We start from the raw sequence: 19,749 nt of genomic DNA on the forward strand, positions 1-19,749 counted from the left end.
TGTGTTTGTGTCTGATTTGCTACACGTCTTCTCTTTTCTTTCTCTCTCTCTTCCTTCCTTCCTTTTCTTTTTTCTCAAAGTATGACTATATAGCCTTGTCTGTCCCGGAGCTCAGTAGCTCTGTAGACAAAGCTGGCCTGGAATTCACAGAGACCCACACGATGGGATTAAGGACACTAGCCACTATGTTCAACTTCTTATATATTGTTTAAAAGAAATTCTGCCACAACAATATTTGTTTGCCAAGACAGCTTTCAGAGAGACTAACTTGCACCTGTCATCCAGCACTGGGGAGGCAGAGACAGCACAGTTAAATAGGTAAGTACCAGGTTCTATAAGAGTCCCTGGCTCAAAAAAATTAGGTGGTGCCAGTTGTTGGTGGTGGTGGCGGCCCGGCGGCGGCAGCAGCGATGGCAGCGCACACCTTTGATCCCAACTTTTGGTGGGCAGAGGCAGTCAGATCTCTGAGTTTCAGGCCAGCCTGGTCTACAGAATGAGGTTCAGGGTAGCCAGCGCTACACAGAAAAAAACCCTTCCTTGAAAAAAACAAAACAAAAACAAACAAACAAAAAATAGGGTGGAGATGGATGAAGACACTCCATGTTGGGTAGGCATTGTGGCACTCACCTTTTGTTGTTTTTGATTTTTGGAGACTGGACTTCTCTGTGTGTTCATGGCTGTCCTGAACTCTCTTTGTAGAGCAGGCTGGCCTGGAACTCACAGAGATCTGCCTTCCTCTGCCTCCCGAGCGCTGATTAAAGGCGTGTGAATATCAGCATTTAGGAGGCATGGGCAGGTGAATTTCTGATTTGGAGATGAGCCTGGTCCATTTAGCTAGCTCCGGGACAACTAGGGCTGTCTAGAGAGCCTGTCTCAAACCCAAAACCAACGAAAAATGACACACTATGTCAACCTCGGGCCTCCATGTTTGGCTTTGCACCCTCATATACAAAGGCATATACCACCTGTCAGCAGACTTAGTGCCACAGCTTGTGCATTAACAAGCGAGTTTCTGCCACCTGTCCTTTATAAGCTAATTAAAATATTCAAATTAATAGCGAAGAACAGAAAAAAATATTTATTCAATGTGGCCACATTGGGAAGAGGTATAAAGAGAACCTCCCACCCACCAAAGCAATATTTCAGGTTCTGAACTGCGGTTATGGTTTAAGAAGAGGACCAGAGTAACACATATCTGTATCTAAGCAATTCCAGTAAAAGTGTGGTCCAGGACTCCACCAACCCCTCACTGCCTCTCCTGTAAGGTGTTTGGGGAGAAGAATTTGTGCAGGATTTAGGCTTTCTTTTTACCTTCTGGCCAGCATGATAAATAGGTTCTTGTTTTGAGTCCATTGTTTTAATAGTTTGATAGTCAAATGGCTCTTTAGAATTAGTCCTAAGCCAGCCAGCCAGCCTGCGCCTCTCTCTCTCTCTCTCTCTCTCTCTCTCTCTCTCTCTCTCTCTCTCTCTCTCTCTCTCACACACACACACACACACACACACAAGTAAAGTGATTCTGGTTTTTCAAGGTTCAGTTACAAACTAAGCGTTTTACAGGAGAACTGCCCCATAAACTGTGCTCTTGTAGAATACTTTTCATTCATCTTATAACTGTTAACGCTATCAGGTAGTAGAGTTGCCTGGAATTCCGAATTATTGGGACCGAGCTTAAATTTAAAGCTTATCGTAGAAGCTAAGGCAGGCATTTAAAAAGTGGAGCGGAAGCGTGCAGCGCTGTCACGGGGGACCGCAATCCTTCATCCGAGAAGCTCTTGGAATTAACACCGGTCTGAAAGTGTTTATTACAAAGGCGTAATCCTAAACGCCGCTCCAAGCCGACTTCTACTACAATCTTCCCTTTCCGGTTCTATACCTTCTGAAATCTGAGTGAGGTCCCACTGGCCAATCAGCACGCAATCTTCCGTAGTCGTGAGGGCCGTTTCAGCCAATTAGAGAGCCTTGCACTTCGGTGGTGCGATGTCAGCTTGTGGGCGGAGCCAAATATTGAGTGGCGTGTGAGCAATCCACTGTCTTAATACGAAAATGCGGAGGCGAGCGGCGTGTGGGCGTGGCTACGAACGGAGGCTAGCCAATGGGAGACGCAGTTTACTCATAGGAAAAGGAAGTCACCAATAGCCACATGGATATGACTTTGTGGGCGGGTGTTCGGCCTAACGCGCTCAAAGAGTGGTGTCTGTCAGTGGCGTCTTTGCCGTCACGGCAGGCACCGCCTCCTCGCTCCATTCATTCGTTTTTTTGGTTTTTTTTTTTTTCCCTTCCCCATTCACGGTTGGTAGTGGGGCCTAGTCGTGAGCTATGGAGGATCACGCTCTCCCGGCGGCCGGCTTCCTATACTGGGTGGGCGCGAGCACCGTGGCCTACCTGGCCCTACGCGCCTCGTACTCGCTCTTCAGGGCCTTCCAGGTGTGGTGCGTGGGCAACGAGGCCTGGGTCGGCCCGCGGCGCGGAGAATGGGCAGGTGAGTGGAACGCCGCCGCCACCCCGGCGTGTGGCCCTCGCACCCCGGCCGGCTCCTGCCGCGGGGAAACTTCCATAGATGCTGGGAACATTGGCGGGCTCGGGGCGGGGGCGGGGGTCTGTGACCTGCAGCTTGGTGGGCACCGAGACATCCGTTCTTAACTCTGGGGCTTGTCCTGTTGAAGCCATTCTGTGTCGGCGGCCGGCGCCTTGTTCGCTCTGCCCCCTGGAGTGTTTTATTTTTTTGTGTTTTTAATAAAGTTTTTCCCTTGGCCTGAAAACTGGCCCCGTGCTGTGTTTGAGAAGAACAGGTGAGGATAGTAGGAAGTGTGGCGAGGACAACGAATTTCAGAACTTCTGATCTTGGAAAAACTTGACTTTCCAGTTACTTGGATTGGGCTTGTTTCTTGTTTTACCAAATGCTTTTGGGCGGGTTGGGGCGGTGTCGGGTGAATCCTTGCTATTCTGGAGTTCCAATGAATAAGAAGCGCTGTTCTTGGAAAACGGCAAGTCTCCATATCGTAATCAGCAGTACCTTTCGAAAAAATTCCTTGAGAAAAAGTGTTTTCACAAAAAGTGAGCAAAAACACATGAACCTTGTCCCTTTTAGTTGGCCGATTTTAAAAATGAGAACAAAGGTCGCACCAGAGAAGTTGAGAAAGTCGTCATTCAGCCCCTCTCCCTTTTGTTTCTTTAATTCTTTTTGGCTCCTTAAACAAACAAACAAACAAGCCCAGGTAATTATGGTGTATATTTAGTTTTCTGGTGTTTTGTAACTCACTGTTCACAAACATTTTATACAATTTTGGGGTGTAGTTGCCTATAGACAAAACATAAATCATGTTACTTTTCAGATTTTTTTGTTTTGTTTATTAAAGAACATTTAAACAACTTAGCAGGAAAAACATGACAGTTCATCTTTTGGGACAGCAACTAGTATTTCGAGAAAATATTTAAATGAGGAAGGAGTTTGTATGCTCTTCCCTTGTTGTGGAGCAAATAGTGTTTTTTTTTTTTTAAATAGAACTTTTCAAAGTCACTTGTTATCTTTCTCATAGGCCCTGAGGGAAACGTGCCCAGTGTGATTAAGCACCAAGTTATATAATTTCACAATTGACTTGCTTAGAGCCTTTGTTGTCAGCTTGGAAAAACTTGTTTTGGGTTGTTCATTTTAGTTTTTTAAAAGTCAATATGACAGTAATGCCATAGGGAATCAGTTATCAAATAAAATATAACTTGCAAAGAAAGCCTAGTGTTGCTTTGGTTTTATTATTTTAAGTTGTTTATACAGGCTAAAACTTAGTGAAAGTCAAGTGATTTAAAAAAAAAAGGAAGTCAAGTGATATGACTTTGTCATTTCAAAAGAAACATTTGCATTTAGGTTTGGCTCCAGATGAAGGGAAATTGGTAAATTAGGGAAGAGTTTATATGTAAGATTTAGAAAAGAAATTTGAACTGGACCGTTGGGACAGGAGAGAGAGCCAAGGTGACGTAATGGAAGTAAAATGCTGCTGTGGTCAGTTCACTCCAGTTTTGCATGGATTTATTTACCTAGTTATTTTACCACATTTTAAATGCTTAAGCAAAAGAAATGATCGGGAGTCAGTAAGGTGGCTCAGCTTCCATAAACTTGACAACCTGATATCCACGCTCAAGACTACCGACAGAGAGGAAAGACTGACTCAGGGAAGTTGTCCTCTGACCTCTCTCCATATGAACACTTCTACACAGATGCCACCTTCCCCAAATAAGACAGCGACCCCTTCAAAAAAAAAAAGAAAGTTTTTAAAAATTGGTCAGTTGTTACTTGTAAATAATATTTGCATGTAGCTTAGGTCTTTAAACATTTCTTTACCCTTCAAATTCAGGGATACTTTGAAAACCAGAGTCCACAAGAGCAGTTGGATGAGTGAAATATACTATTTAGTAAACAGACTAACAGGGGCAGCACTTAAGTTACTAGGGATAAGTTGTGATTAGACATCGATTTGGGGAGAGTTGTGATATTTAGGGTTAATTTTAATATGTAGGTATTAGTATGTCTCCATTACAGAATTGCTGTCCTAATCTTGAGTGTTTATTCCTGTGCAATCTTGAAATAAATGCTAGTGGGAGGCATTCTTAGGAGGCTTTGTCTAATTTCTGTTAGTGATATTAATTTATTTTCCTCTCTATAGATAGTTAAATGTTTTATTTGGTAGTAATTAGTGCTGGTTTGGTTTTTGTTAACTTGACCTAAGCTTGGATCATCTGGCAAGAGGGAACCTATGTTGAGAAAATGCATTGATCAGATTGGCCTGTAGAAAAGTCTGTGGGACATTCTGCCCATTAATGATTGATGTAGGAGGCAGCACCACCTCTGGGTAGGTGGCTCTGGATTGTATAAAAAGTAAGGTAGTCAAGAGGAGCAAGCGAGTAAGTAGCATTCCTCTATGGCCTCTGCTTCAGTTTCTGCCTTCAGGGTCCTGTCTTGAGCCCTACCCTGACTTTCCTCCACTATTAACTGTGATGTAGAGTTGAAAGTGAAATAAATCCTTTCCTCCCTATGTTGTTTTTTTGGTCATGGTCTTTATTATAGCAGTTAAAAACAAACTAGGACATAATTGTTGTTGAATTAATAGTATAATAAAATTAGTAAGTTTAGACTATGTAAGTTAAATGAACTTGTATAGATCAGCCCCAGTGCCACTAGATGCTATTTGTAGATATGTATACATTTGGAAAGTTAATATTTTATTTTACTTCTCTTCTTGTTCTTATTATGGTAGAATGGTATAACAGTATTGGGCAGGGCCATGGATCTTATACTAGTAATGTGAATTTTTAGGGCAAAAAGCCTGTGCTCTGGAAGCCTCTGTAGGCTGGGCTCAGCTATCTGTCTCCAAGTAATGGTGAAAATGGAGGAAAGTTATTCCAGTTGGCCACACTGGATAAGGAACAGATAAGGTCTGGTTACCCCAAGTGTGCCTTCAGCCAAAACTTTAGATTAAATAGAGGAAGAATTGGGCAATGGACAAGTTGTATGCATAGTTATGGTGTGCCCTTGACTATTCATCGACCTGTCTGTATCTTAGCTTTGGTTTTATTAGCTAGTCTGAGAAGTCTGTCTGGCCATGTCTGTCATCCTCTCCTAGCTGTCATTCTCTGAAGAGACCATTCTGGTTCCTACTGGGTGATCACTTGTGTTCCACGAAGTATCTCTGCCCTTGTCGATAGTAGGTAACACGTGGGGTGGAGGGGTTGCTTCACTGCTCTTCCTGGAATTGCAGAATGCACATTTGCATGATTGCAGCAGCCAGAGAACGAGAAGGACAGATACAAAGTGAAGGTGAGATGCCTGGCTTTCCTCCTGTATTTAGTTACCTTGTGGGCTCAAGTGGGGAGCTAGCGTTGCTTAGTGAAAGCGGTTTCTAAGTGTAAGGGCCAGTGAGATGGCAAATGGGAATCCAGTGAGTAGATTATGGTGGGAAAGCAGGGTGCTTAGTCCTGAGGGAGCTGTCTCTGGAAGTGATTCCCAAGCTGAGCTCTTAAGGATCTGTGTGAGTCAGCTTGGTGAAAAGTAGCAGAAAGCAGAGAGAAGACAATCTTGCAGACACCGTTTTTCTCTGGGGGAAGGAAGAATCAACCACTGTGGTGTGAGAATTCTGTTAGCAGGATCTGAGTGATAAGGTGGTTGAATGGCCCAGCACTGGGCTTCTATTTTCTCAAGCTGTAATACCATAGTGTGAATTGAAAAGCCTGTCAAAAGGACAGCTTCGTTTTATTTTCTGATTTTTTTTTCCCCTTAGCAAAACAAAACAAGGCAAATTTTGCCTTCTCTCCAACCGGGAATTTGAGACTCTACTTTCTAAAAAGTTATCTGTTCCGCCATTAAGTGATATTTTTATTTCAATAACATAGTCATAGGAGGGATAGATGAAAGACTAGACAGTGTAAGAACTGTAACAACACGGCCTCTCAAGGATGTCACATTGTAGTGTAGGTAACAGACTGGCTTTGGCATCAGCTGGGCAAGGGCAAGTTTTTTGGCTCACTAAATGACCTTGAGCAAAGATAACTAACATCTAAGTATAACTTCATCTTTTAAGTGAGGTAAATGAGTTTCTAGTTTAGTCTGGTGTAGTTCATTTTCGTGGGAAATAAGTAATACTTAACATATTTTGTCCATACAAAGCACATATATTTGATTGGTAGGGATTGTTGGAATGAAGAAAGAATTGTAGTCCCCATAGCCAACTTCATGCTGACAATCTGAAGTTACAGAAAGATGGTTAGGAGGTAATGAGTCTGGCCACAGGAGAATTCTGTACTTGGTAAAAATTTACCAGGCAGTTCTTTGTGTCAGGCTTTCTTTAGTAAGTTGAAGCTAGGATAGACAGACAAATCCAGTTATGTGCAGTTTTTCAAGTACATTTGAAAATCTTTGGAGTCATCTTTGTATAATCTGTTAGGAAATTTCCTTACTCTAATTTCAAAATACTCAGATACTATCATTTCTAAGCCTTAATAATCAGCCTTCTGTGTGCTTTCCCAATGGCTCCCCTACAGAAGTGTGGAAAACTTGTGTCATATTGTCATCACCAGCACATTTCTGGTTCTTTTGTTTTGTTAGATGGAAAGCATAAGTAAGCAAAGTACAACTTCCTTAGTTCCAACTCCAGAGCCTAGGGTGCTGGAACCCTGGGCAGCTCCCAGCCCTTCAGTGTTACTGACTTAGTTCTCAGCAGCTGGTGTAGCCCCTGGTTATGGTGCCAGGACACTCAGTTCTTCATGTGACAGGTCTGGGCTTCAGAGGATTGGGCCTGTCAGCTGCCAGTGTTAATGCTCCTCAACCCCAGAGCAATAGAGCTAGTGATTCTCAATGGTGTCTAGAGCCTGCAGCAACCATAGTGTTGGCTCTTCACAGCTCTTGCTTTCCCACAGCCTCAGCGCTCTGCAGTCTCTGGGTTCTTCAGCTGCCTTCTAACTGCCTCTACTACTGGGTGTGCCTAGGGCTGAGAGCACAGAAGGTGACTGTTTTTGTGTTACTGCTCAGACACATGACAAAGATCTAGAGCCTCTGAGAATGCAGCTCATCCAAGTCTCACCAATCTCATGAATGTACTAGCTGTTATGGGTGTGCCTCCCCAGCCAAAGGACAGTAAGGAGATCAGGGTGGCCATGGGTGGACCAATCATCTAAGGGTCATCTGAAGACTTCTAGAGCAATAGCCACGACAATGAGGGGTTCCGCCAACTGGCTGGATGGCTCTCTGTGGGTCAGTGGCTTGAATTTTCTCTGGATGTCAAAGGCTGGATTAGATTTCCGCTAGGCAGGTGGAAGATTTAATATAGCCAGAGTAGTCATGATGGCAGTTTGTGAATCCCAGAGGGAGTGACTGCTTGATTGACAGCTCTGGGGGTTCCCTGAAATACCTGAAGCTATAGCTGTTACTGGTTCCATGGGCCTTCAGCATATTACCATGCCCTGCAGAGCAGATGTGGCCTGTTGGGTTTGCTCATCATTTACTATCACCCTTCAGCAATGCTCTTCACCAGAAGCTTACCTAAATATCTCTGTGGAAAGTTTACTTTTTAAGGTTCTTGAAAAACTCTCACATTTTTCTGTGGACCAGTAGACAAAATTCAACAAGTGGCTAGTTTGCTTCCTTATCTTCAATTGATAGAATCACACTGTTGCAGCATCTGCACCGGAGATTGCCAGCTCTTACTGAACCTACCATTGCAGTGTGTTGTCATCTGTTGCCTGAGTGCCTCTTCCTTACAGAACACTTGGTACAACTCTTTTGTTGCATAAAACCCCACAGTCCAATTGCTTCTTACACTTGCACAGAATTTAATTTCATGATAACATCAAGTTCTTGGCACATTTTAAACTGCTTTCACCTATATTTCTGATATCTCTTCATGCATTGAGGGTTGGAGAGATGCCTAAGCAAATAAGAACATTGGATGCTTCTCTAGAGGACCTAGGTTCAATGACCTCACCTACATGGTGGCTTACAACCATCACTAACTCCAGTCCCAAGCATCTGATGCCCTCTTCTGGCCTTCTTGGGCACCAGGCACATACATGGTACACAGACACACATACAGACAAAGCACCTATACACATAACACACACATACACACACACACACACACACATGAAATCTAACCTTTATCCTCTAGCAGAGCAGCTGATGCTCTTAACCACTGAGACCACTGAGCTACCTTTCTAGCCCCTATGCATTCTTTCTTGACTGTATCTCTGCATGACTTACTGTGTTCCAAACTTGCTTATGTTTTCTGTCTTCTTCCTCTTTGATGATATTGTTTGTGAAGTGACACCTTTTAGCTTAAGCAGGTGTTGAATATTGTTTTCATTGTCTATGGTGGTCTTTCTTCTGTTTCACATTCATCTTCACACTTGCTGCTTGTAAGTTCTATCCATTGTTTAGAGCATACAATATGATTCTCGCCCCCACCCCACCCCAGACTGCACATACAGAAGTCAGTGCACATTTTGGAGCTGTGACAAAGCTCTGTGTGTGTGTCTGTGTGTGTGTGTGTGTGTGTGTGTGTGTTTGTACATTGGCCACCTTTTTGTGTGTGTACCTGATTGTATATGTAACATGTGTATACCCAGGTGAATGAGTTACTTTATTTGTTTTAAACTGGAAGCTGTTCAAGAATTCATTAGAATTTTATTTCATAAATGTTGTATTTTGTTTGGAAGTGGATGGTTACCTTTATTTTTGCATTTTGTAAGATAATTTGTACACCCCCCTTTTGCTTTAAAACTCCCAAGTATCACATGCTTCTAAAAAGCTAGATTGAAATTAACCAAGGGTGTTCAGACAAAGACTGGTCACAAAGTTATGACAGCAGAAATCTATGGGCATTTTCTTAATTTGTTATTGGAATGGGAGGGCTCAGCTCACCCAGGGTAGGTGGTTTTGGGTTCTTTAAGTAGACTGAGCAAGCCATTGGGAGCAAACCAGTAAGCAGCATTTGTCCATGGCCTCTGTTTTAGTTCCTGCCTTGAGTTCCTATCTTGGTTTCCTCTCATAATGAACTGTGACCTGAAAGCCAAATAAACCCTTTCCCTTCCAACTTGCTTTTGGTCTTGGTGTTTTATCATAGTTGCTACCATTTAGAAGCCTCCCTTTCTCCGAGAAGGAGAGGATAGAAGGGGACAAGAGTGGGATGAGGGCAGGACTGGGATGAGGGGAGGGAGGGGGTTGGGATCAGGTTGTAAAGTGAGTAAATAAAATTAAGAAAGAAAGAAAAAGAAAGAAAGAAAGCAAACAAACTAAGATATGGCTGCCCACTGTAGCATTGACAGTCATCCTGAGGAAAACTGACCCCCTCTTTTCAGCAATCATCAAGTCCCAGTAGTTTCTCAGCCTGTTCTGGGAGTTCATGAGCTAGAATTTTGGCTGGCTTGATTTTGTATAGGTATTATGAGTGCCATTATAACTGCCATGACTTCCTGTGTTCTGTGGCCCTGTTGTGCACCTCTGCCTCTAATAGTTTTGAAAGTGAAATACAGCCAGTCCTTGAGTGGCATGATGACAAGCTAACCTTTCTTCATCTATGATTTAGGAGATGTACACTGCTACATTTAGTAAATATTTAAATATTAATAGCATCTTGGTAACACCTTTACTCATGCTTATATCTTGTAAAAATGTTTGGAATAACTTTTTTCCTAGAACATTTCCCCCTCTTCCAATTAAAGTGAATAAAACCTTTCTAGTTGGTAGAGCTAAGATAAATTCTTAGAAATCGAAATTATAGCATATTTGGCCAAAATCATTTCTTTAAACTTTTGAATTTTTGGTGAAATAAATCCAAGCCTTCTAGAACCTTCAGCTCTTTTTAAAAGAAGTTCCTTTTGTTTGGATCTCATGTAGCCCAGGCTGACTTTGAACTCACTATGTAGCCAAGGATATCCTTGTACTTTGGATCTTTCTGCCTCCACTTCCCAAGTGTTAAGGTTGCAGGTTTGTGTCACCACACCTGGTGTAACATTGGGGCCTTTATTTTAAAATACTGGAAACAGCTCCAAATTTCTTAGAAAACTTCTTTAGTAGTGAAGACAAGACATGTATATATAATAAAGATGGTGTACACAGAAACAGTAACTTCAAGAAAGCTAAACTCTGCTTCGAGTATCAGTTCCCAGGCTAAGTTGGTTCTTATCAGGCCACAAGTTTACAGTCAAGATTATGCATGCATTTAGCAAGCAAGATAGGTAGTTCAGTGTTGAAAGGAAAAGGCAGGCAGTTGGCTAAAGCTGTGGTAGATTGAATAAAGCAGCAACTGGATACTGAGAGCAGGCTCTGATGGCTGAGCAGTGACAAGAGTTCTTGGGGTGAGCTAGAAGAAAAGGTCAGACGTGATTTGTGGAGCCTAGCAAGCATCCTTAAACTGACATATCCCCCAAATTCAATGTCCCTGAGCATGTGGTGACCCCAGAGTTTCAGATTTGGGAGCTTAGGATTTTTAATTTGTGGTTTAGTGCTCAGCTGATAAAGTCTATGCAAATGTTCCAAAATTAAAACCAACAACAGCAAAACCCAAAAGTCCAACAGGTCCTTAAACACTTGGTCCTGTCCATTTTGGGTAGCCAATCTGTAACATCAAGAATGGTGGCAAAACACATTTTATCATACATCCTGCAACTTGTATGAGTTGCAGAAGAAACCATATGGTACCTCTAGCCCTGGAGGGCACCATTGTGCCACTCACTTTGTAGACCCTCTCTATATATTAATAGTACTGGATGCAGGATGGGCTTGTTCATTTTGTGTGGTGTTGCAAACTAAGTTGGTGGATCCAAGATCGCTAGTTTCAGCTGTGCTTATAACCCAGTTTACTGGTATGTTGATGACAATGAATTGCCAAAGAAATATTGCATAGACTTAGTGTATGCTCCTAAAGGAAGCCAGGAAAGGGGACAGTTTCTTTTAATCACCTTTAAAGGTCCCTTAGCATTTATAGCATGTAGAAAACTCATTCTCTAGATTCGTTTTTCTCTAATGACTGGCATTAACTGCTCATAGCTAAGCTAGCTTCCAGTAGAAATACTGCCAGCCAAGCTCTAATGACAGCCGAGACTCCAGTCCTGTCACATAAACAGTGCTGTTGCAGTAAACGAGCTCCCTACTCCTGCACATGCAATCCTAGAAGTTTGCATGGTGCAGGAGCTTATATATATGTTCCATGACCTATTGCTACCTGTCATGTGAAAGGAGGCAGTGATTCCCATAGATAATGTGAAGAGACAGAAGAAAAGCAACAGCTCCACATCAGGCCAGACAGCAACATTCTCACATTCTAGATTAGAGGACACTGACTTTATGAGATGTTATTGTAACAATGACATCTTTATTTGCAGAGTCCATTTTGAGTATTTCCACATAATATACCAGTACTGGGAGCAATAACAGCTGTGGGTTTAAGGGTTATACAGCTAGCAAATGTCAGAAAGAATTGAATCTTAGTGGGGTTTTTTTTGTTGTTGTTATTGTTGTTTTGTTTTTACCTCAAATTTCATGCTCTTTCCAGTTTACTCTCAAAGTTTCTGAGTAAGGGTGATTTTAAGGCAATCTGGAATACATGCACAAGAGCCCACAAGTTGAAGCATTCCTCAAATGTTGCTTAAATGTGAAAGGTCCTTATATGTTATGGCTATATCTAAACTTGTAGGATTTAAGAGAAACAGCTGGACTTGTTCAAAATAGATTCTAGGCCTACTTAGTCCAAAGCTCCAAGAAAAGAATGTGAAGTGTGTGTGTGTGTGTGTGTGTGTGTGTGTAATTCTTTCCTTCTCCACATTATCCTTGTGTAGCCCAGACTGACTTGAAATTCACTAGGTGACTCAGGTGGACCTCAAACTCATGTCTCAGCCTCCTGTTGGGACACTTAGATTACAAATGTGTCACCACACCTGTCCTGAAAATTTTTAACCGATAAAAATTTCTTTTAAAAAGATTGTACATTTATTTATTTGGGCCCATGGTACACACGTGACACAGTGTGCCTTGTGGAAATTAGGGATTTGAGGGAGCCAGTCCTCTTCTTCCACTATGGGAGTCCTGGCTTGTCAAGCTTGACAACAGTTGCATTTACCTGCTTAGATATCTTGTCTACAGCTACAACTTAAGGAATAGAGAGAGGTTACTATCCAAGAGCACTTGCTCTGTAATCAGGAGGACCAGAGTTGAGATCCCAGCACCCATGTAACAAGCTGGATGTTCCTACAGATACCTGCAACCCCAACTCTCGGGGGTAGGGTTGGTGGAGACAAGATTGTACCCAGTGCCCTCTTTCTGGCCTCTACATGTGCACAGGAGTAAGCATCCACACATAGTCATATGCATAGACTCAACACACACACACACACACACACACACACACACACACACACACACACACACAGTTCTTAAGATGCCACTATTTTAGGAAACACTATTATGGCCAGTCTTGTGAATCCATGCAGGCTTTTAAGCCAAGTATCCATTCTTGAGACCAGGGCTTGATTTATAATGGTGTTAAAACTTAAAGTGTTTCTGTATTTAATATGTGCCCATAACTTTGACAGTTACATAGAGATTGTTTTATTGGCCAATTCTGTGTTTGTGTGTTTGAAATAGATGAAAGACAAAGGAAAACATTTGATTCTCGTTATGTTGCTCTGTGCTCAGCTTCAGGAGCACCTCCAGGGTGTCCCAGTTGTCCCTAGTTGGAAGATGGGACTAAGGAGAGAAAGGAGTCAGTAAGACTGATTTGGGGCAAATAGAAGTAGTTAATTTTGTGTTTTAGGCAGATCCATAGAAACATAGCTGAAAGCTTTGAAATTTTAACTGTTAAGAGCTGAGAAAATGTGCTTATTTTTTTTCTATTGGAGATTGTTTTTACTGGCTCAATAATCTTAGCTTATTTTTATTATACTTGGAGAAAAGAAAATTTTACTGTTTTCTTTTCTTATAGGTAAGTTTTATAAAATCACCTTTATTGCAGGGACTAGAAAGATGGTTTAGTGGCTAAGAGTGCTTTCTGCTCTTCCAGAAGGCCTGAGTTTGGTTCCCATGGAGAAGATCATAATTACTTAACAACTGCAGCTTCAGGAGACCCAATTCTTCCAGACTCTGTGGGTACTGCACTTGTGTATACCTCTAACATATAATTAAAAATATAAATTCTTTAAAAGAGTATTTTCATTGTGCAATTAAATTAATATGAGTTACTTCTTGTGAAGATTCTTTTTTTTTTTCTTTATTTTTCTTTCTATTTATTTTTCAAGACAGGGTTTCTGTGTGTAGCCCTGGCTCTCCTGGAACTCACTATGTAGAACTGGCTGGCCTCAAACTCATAGACCCACCTGCCTCTGCTTCTTGAATGCTGGGGTTAATGGTATGCACCACCACCACCTGGTTTATTTTACTTTTTAAAGACATTGTCACTGTTGCCCAAGCTGGCCTTTGAATTTGTGATCTTTCTGCTTCAGCCTTCTGGGTGTGGGGACTCCATGCTGATTCTTCTGTGTTGATTCTCCTATGTGTGCAAGCATGTGAACATGTGTGATTTTGAGATACGGTCACTCATTGGCTGCGACTCACCAAGTGAAATAGGGTGGCTGGCTAGGGAGTAGTAGGTATTTCCTCCTCTGCTTCCCCTGCACTGGGATTACATACAATGCTTATCACCCTGACTGGCTTTTTAACTGTGGGTTTTGTTGATTAAATTCAGGTCCTCATGCTTTCAAGGCCGTCACTCTGCCAACTGAATGAACTATCTCCCCAGATTGTCATAGTGAATCTTTAAAAAAATGTTTTTAGATTTATTTTGTGTGTAGGAGTGTTTGAATAGGAATGTGTACCATGTGCATTCTTGTGCCCCTAGACACCAAAAGAAGGCACCAGATCCCCTGGAACTGGAGTTAAGGAGACCATCTGGGAGGTGCCGGTAACCAAATATGGGTCCTCTGTAAGAGCAGCAATGCTAAACTGCCATTTCTACCCCCTTAAGAATCAGTATGGAACGTAGAAACAGAAGCATCAGTTCAAGGTCATCCTTGTCTACATAATGAATTTAATGCCAGTCTGGGCTGCATGAGACCCTAAATAAAATAATAACAATAACTTTAAAAAGGCTGTAGATTGAATAGGATATCATTGTTGGTGGCATTTAAAAATATTTTTTTCTCTTAGACTTTTGTTTTTAAAAATTTTTATGGGGTTAAGGGTGAAACCCAGGGGACTGTTGGTGGTGGACTAGGCAATGGCAGTTGGTGGTGTGGACTAAAGAAAGAGGGCGGGGACTGAAAAAGGTCAGATGAGGTCCTTTTTTTTTTTTTTTTTTTCCTTCAAGTAAATATGGAGGTAAGGGAGATAGCAAAGTTCAGAGAACTGTGGAGTGTTGGGCTCTGTGCACTGACAAAATGCAAAAAGAAGGTTCATGCTTTGAGAAAATAGCATTGTTCTGCCAGGTTCTGAGTAATGTCTGTGGGCCATAAGTCAACACTAGGCTGAGCCCAGTGTTACAAGTTTTGTGCTTAGATCCTTGGTTCAACATTTGGTGTCCACAACTTGTATGCTGTAGTTTATAGCTGAGAAAAGTTTGGAAGCTCGGCATATAAAATTTTAGGAAAGGGAGAACATTGTTTTTTTTGTTTGTTTTTTGGAGAACATTGTTTTTGATCAGTCTGAGTATATCTCCCAAAGCACTTTGTACTGGAGGCTGATAAATCAGTTTATTGTTTCTCCTGAACAGGAAGTATAGTGGGAAATGCAAGAGCTGAATCAGTATCCCACTGTTATCAGCTGCGGAGATTTTAGTTAACTGTTCAGTTGTGCCATCCCCATCCCCCACCCCACCCCCAGGTTGTCTTAAAACTCTCACCTTGCCCATCTTCAGAGATGCTATGACTCTTTGGCAGCACTGTACAAGTGTAAAGCATTGTGCAGCCTCTGGACTTTGGGCCTTTTCCCCACTTCCATTTTCAATTAGATACCTTGAAATAGAATTGTCCCATGATTCAATCAAACACTTTGAGGTTCAGATCGCTTCAAGGTTTATTTTGGGTTCTGCTGCAGCTTTGTCATGATCAACACCTGATTCTCTTTTTGATGTGATTATCTAATATATGTCAATTTTAGAAGATAACTAAAATAGATTTCCTCTCTACAGTTTTGTTAATGTAAGCTCTATTTCTGAATTAAAAGTTCAGTTAGTTTAATCACAGTGTTAAAGACTTACCTTAAGCTTCGATCTTAATAGGCATAAAAAGTATGGAAATAATTAAGGATAGTGAAATTATTACTGGTGCAGTGACATTTCAACTGCCATATAATTAGAAGATTTTTGTAGCTTGACATGACTCCCATTATTTTATTATAGGCATTAGTGTAAGAGATGGTTGGAAGCTCACGTCATTTCTCCTTCAGTGTCCCACTGTTTCCATCTCAGGCTAAAAGAAAATTTAGTTTGTTTTTTTTCCCGTAAGATTTTTATTCTTGCCAGGTGGTGGTGGCGCACACCTTTAATCCCAGCACCTGGGAGGCAGAGGCAGGTGGAACCCTGTGAGTTCAAGGCCAGCCTGGTCTATAATGCGAGTCCAGGACAGCCAAGGCTACACAGAGAAACAATGAAAAAAAAAAGATCTTTATTCTTATTTTAAAATTAGATTCTTAGAATTATGTTATTGTGACATAACAGCACATATTTATAGCAAAAGTAAACTCTTTGTACCAGAGATTTAACTCAGTGGTAGACTAACATGTACAAGGTCCTTGGTTCAAATCTCAGAACTACAAAAAAGAAAAGAAAAAAAAAAAAAGAAAAAAGTAACATCTTTGAAATATTTTTCAAAATTTGCTTTGAATCTTTTTTTAAAAATCATAAGATTAAGATTGTATATGAAGAATTGTCAAGTCTAGAAATACTTGCTTCACAATATATTTGTTGGAGATTGTGAATTCTTTTTTAAATATTATTGTTAATTTGACTGTGAGTGGAAATATTTTTTTACTTTTTGTGTTCTGGTTCCTCCTAGAAGCAATTTTTGAGACAACTAGTTGACTTGCATGCTAATCCTAGGAAGCACTAGTAGGGTACAAGAGAAGGGAATTTAGCCAATTTAGAGGGCTTTGTTAGATAGCCAGATGAACCTTAATGCCACTGCAGTGTTGACACCAGTGCAAAGCTCACAGTTCTTTTAATCCAAGGGTGAGTCGCCAGTTGAAGCTCTCAGTGGGGAAGAACATCCATTCAGTAGAACTATTGTGCACTTGGGTGGTAGTTTCAGCCACAGACGGAGTCCATGGGTGGAGAAATGCCAACAGAATGTACTGCCCAGTGGTATGGTCAGAGAGCAGGACACCCTCAGCTTAGCTGTAATAACTATCACAGTATTTGCATTTAGTCCTATTTTCTTTAAATAAAGCAATGTGTGAGGATGGGAAAGTTGTTCTTGTAGATAATAAAAAAAAATACAGCTGAATAAAGCATAAATTGATGATGTGTATTACAGGCTTGTGTTGGATGGCACTTACCATATCATGATGGTTGGTGAATTGCCCTTTATTATTAATATTTTCTCTAAATATAAGTGGCCATTAACCAAATAGTCATTGATCTCATAAGTTTGTATTAAACATATGAGCTAACCTTCTTTTCATAATCAATGCTAATTTACAATATGGAAAATGATTTTGACTGGTCCTACATGACAGTTACAACTGTTAGGTAAGTTGTAGCACATAGAGTTGGTTGCTTGTTGATAGAATCTGAAATTTTTATAGGAAGTGAATACCAGAGGCAATTGGCTCTATCCTCTGTCACAGGGGTTAAATTTCAGTTATTTCCACGCTTGCTTTGTTTATCTTGGCCTTGGATCTTGGTTAGAAATGAACAGTGAGATGTTGGAAGAAGGACTTCTGAGACACTTTCCTGAGCCTAGAAGAGAGTCATTAGAAAGAGTGTAATGGGGCCAGGGAGATGACTCAGAGGTTAAGAGCACTCGCTGCTCTTCTAAAGGTCCTGAGTTCGATTCCCAGCAACTACATGGTGGCTTACAACCATATATAATGAGATGTGGAGCCCTCTATTGAAGGGCAGGTGTATATGCACACAAAGCACTATATGTATAATAAATAAATCTTTAAAGGAAAGAGTGTAGTTATTTGAGAATGTGATGTCAGCAGGTATCCATGGGACTAGAGGAAACATTGGGGAAAGACTAGATTGTAGAGTGGAAAGATGGAAAGCACTGGGATCTGAGCCTGGGACCGTGCTGCTGACTTCACTCATGCTGGTGGGTCCTTCCCTCTGTTCTGAAAAGAACTTCTATTGCTTGCCACTGGATACCTCCTAAGATACAGACTGAAGAGAAATGGAAGGAATTTTTTGTTTTGTTTTGTTTTGAGTTGCAGTTTCATGGTTGATCAAAGTCCATATCTAGATAGAAAAATCAGTGACTTTTCTGAATCAGGCATGGTGGTCTATGCCTGCAATCCCAGCTTTTGGGAGTTGGAGAAAGGAAAAAAAGACTCTGGCCAAAGCAATCTTTAGTAGAAAGACCAGTGCTGGAGAAATAAATCACAGTACTTGATCTCAAACTATACTATTGAGCCATAATAACAAAAACTGCATAGTATTGGCAGAATTTTTTTAAAAAAGCAAAAGAACCCCCCAAAACCTCAAACAACAAAAACAAACAAACAAACAAAAAACAGGCACGAAGAACCAACAGTATAGCGTAGAGGATCCAGAAATAAGCCTACACAGCTATAGCCACCTTATTTTTGACAAAGGTGTAAACAACATACATTGGAGAAGATGTTGCTGGGAAAACTGGGTTTCCATGTGTAGAAGAATGAAATTGGATCTATATCTTAAAATGAACTCAAAATGAATAAAAAACCTTAATAAGACCTGAAACTTGGAAACTGCTAGAGAAATTACTAGGCAAAGCAACTGAAAGTTGGGAAGGACTTGAAAAAGTGCTCAAATGCCATAGGAAATAATCCCAAGAATTAACAGAGAAGATTGATGAAATTAAAAAGCTTCTGCACAGTGAAAGAAACAACCACCTTGCTTGGCATGGTAGTGCACTCCTTTAATGCACTGCTTCAGGAAGCAGAAGCAAATGGATCTCTGAGCTTGAGGCCAGCCTTCATAAGTGAGTTCCAAGCACGCCAGAATTGGGTGGTGAGACTCAAAATAAGTAAAATAAGAAACAAAGAACTATCAGAGGAGACAACCTACAAGAGATTAATACCTACGTAGAATAATAACCAAATGCAAAATTCATACAAAAAATAAGTTGATAAGTGTGCTAATGGATTGATTAGACAGTTCTCAAAAGAAATAGGTGGCCAACAAATACTTGAAATTGTTCACCATTCATAGTCAGCAAGGAAATACAAAGTGAAACTGCTTTGAGTTTCCACCCTAATCCATCCAGAATGCTTACCATTAGGAAAGCAAATAACACTGGCTAATATGTGTAGAAAAGAGAGCTCTTATTTACTGCTGGTAGGTAAGTAAATGCATCCAGCCACTACAGAAATCAGTACAAAAGTCTCTCAGAAAAACTAAAGATAGAACTATCATATAACCCTCCAATAAGTCAGTACCACAGAGATACTCCAGCCGGCGTTTGACATTGTGTTACTCACAACAGCTAGGTAGCTAGGAAATGGAACCAGCCTGGATTATGGCCATGCTCATTTATTTATTTACTTATTTTTAAAGTGCTGTTGAATGAATTACATTAGTGATCTTGATCTCTATTCCTGATGTCCATTCTTGTGCTTGCATAAGCAATGTCAGTTGGTGATATTTTCTTTAACGTTTAAAAATTTTTTACATATACATTTCTATTATTACACATATATACAATAAACTACCTATAGCAAGAAGAACCATGATTCAATCAGGAATTATATAAATGTTACATTCTTAGTGTTTTGGCTATTTGTATTTGACAGCCTTAAAGAAAACACCTTTCCTATCTTGGTGTGTCTAAAATTCTGAATGTAAATCAATCTCCATCACATCTTGTCATCATCAACTTAAAACATCTATCTAGACCTAAAAACATCTTAACCCCTAAACATCTAAGCTTCATTGTAAAACTAAGCTATCTGGTCTTCAACTCCATCAGAGACTTGAGAAGGAATAAACTTGATTACCTGAGTATGCCAGGAGTGCAGGTTAGTAGCTTTCCAAATGAGAAGATGACGGAGAGTTTCTACCTGAATAGTCACCCAGAATCCTT

The 19,749-nt window shown here is 40.8% G+C and overlaps 1 protein-coding gene across 1 annotated transcript in view; it reads left to right on the forward strand.

The window, feature by feature from the left end:
• Nucleotides 1-2,183: 2,183 nt before the first annotated feature.
• Nucleotides 2,184-19,749, forward strand: part of HSD17B12 (hydroxysteroid 17-beta dehydrogenase 12) — a 125,224-nt gene continuing 107,658 nt past the window's right edge. The window contains exon 1 of the mRNA XM_084777156.1: nt 2,184-2,479. Coding sequence (XP_084633282.1) covers nt 2,317-2,479 — 163 coding nt within the window. The 5' untranslated portion in view covers nt 2,184-2,316. The remainder of the gene's footprint in view (nt 2,480-19,749) is intronic.

This window comes from Acomys minous, assembly GCF_964271855.1.
Source record: "Acomys minous genome assembly, chromosome: 3".
Classification (NCBI taxonomy): Eukaryota; Metazoa; Chordata; class Mammalia; order Rodentia; family Muridae; genus Acomys; species Acomys minous.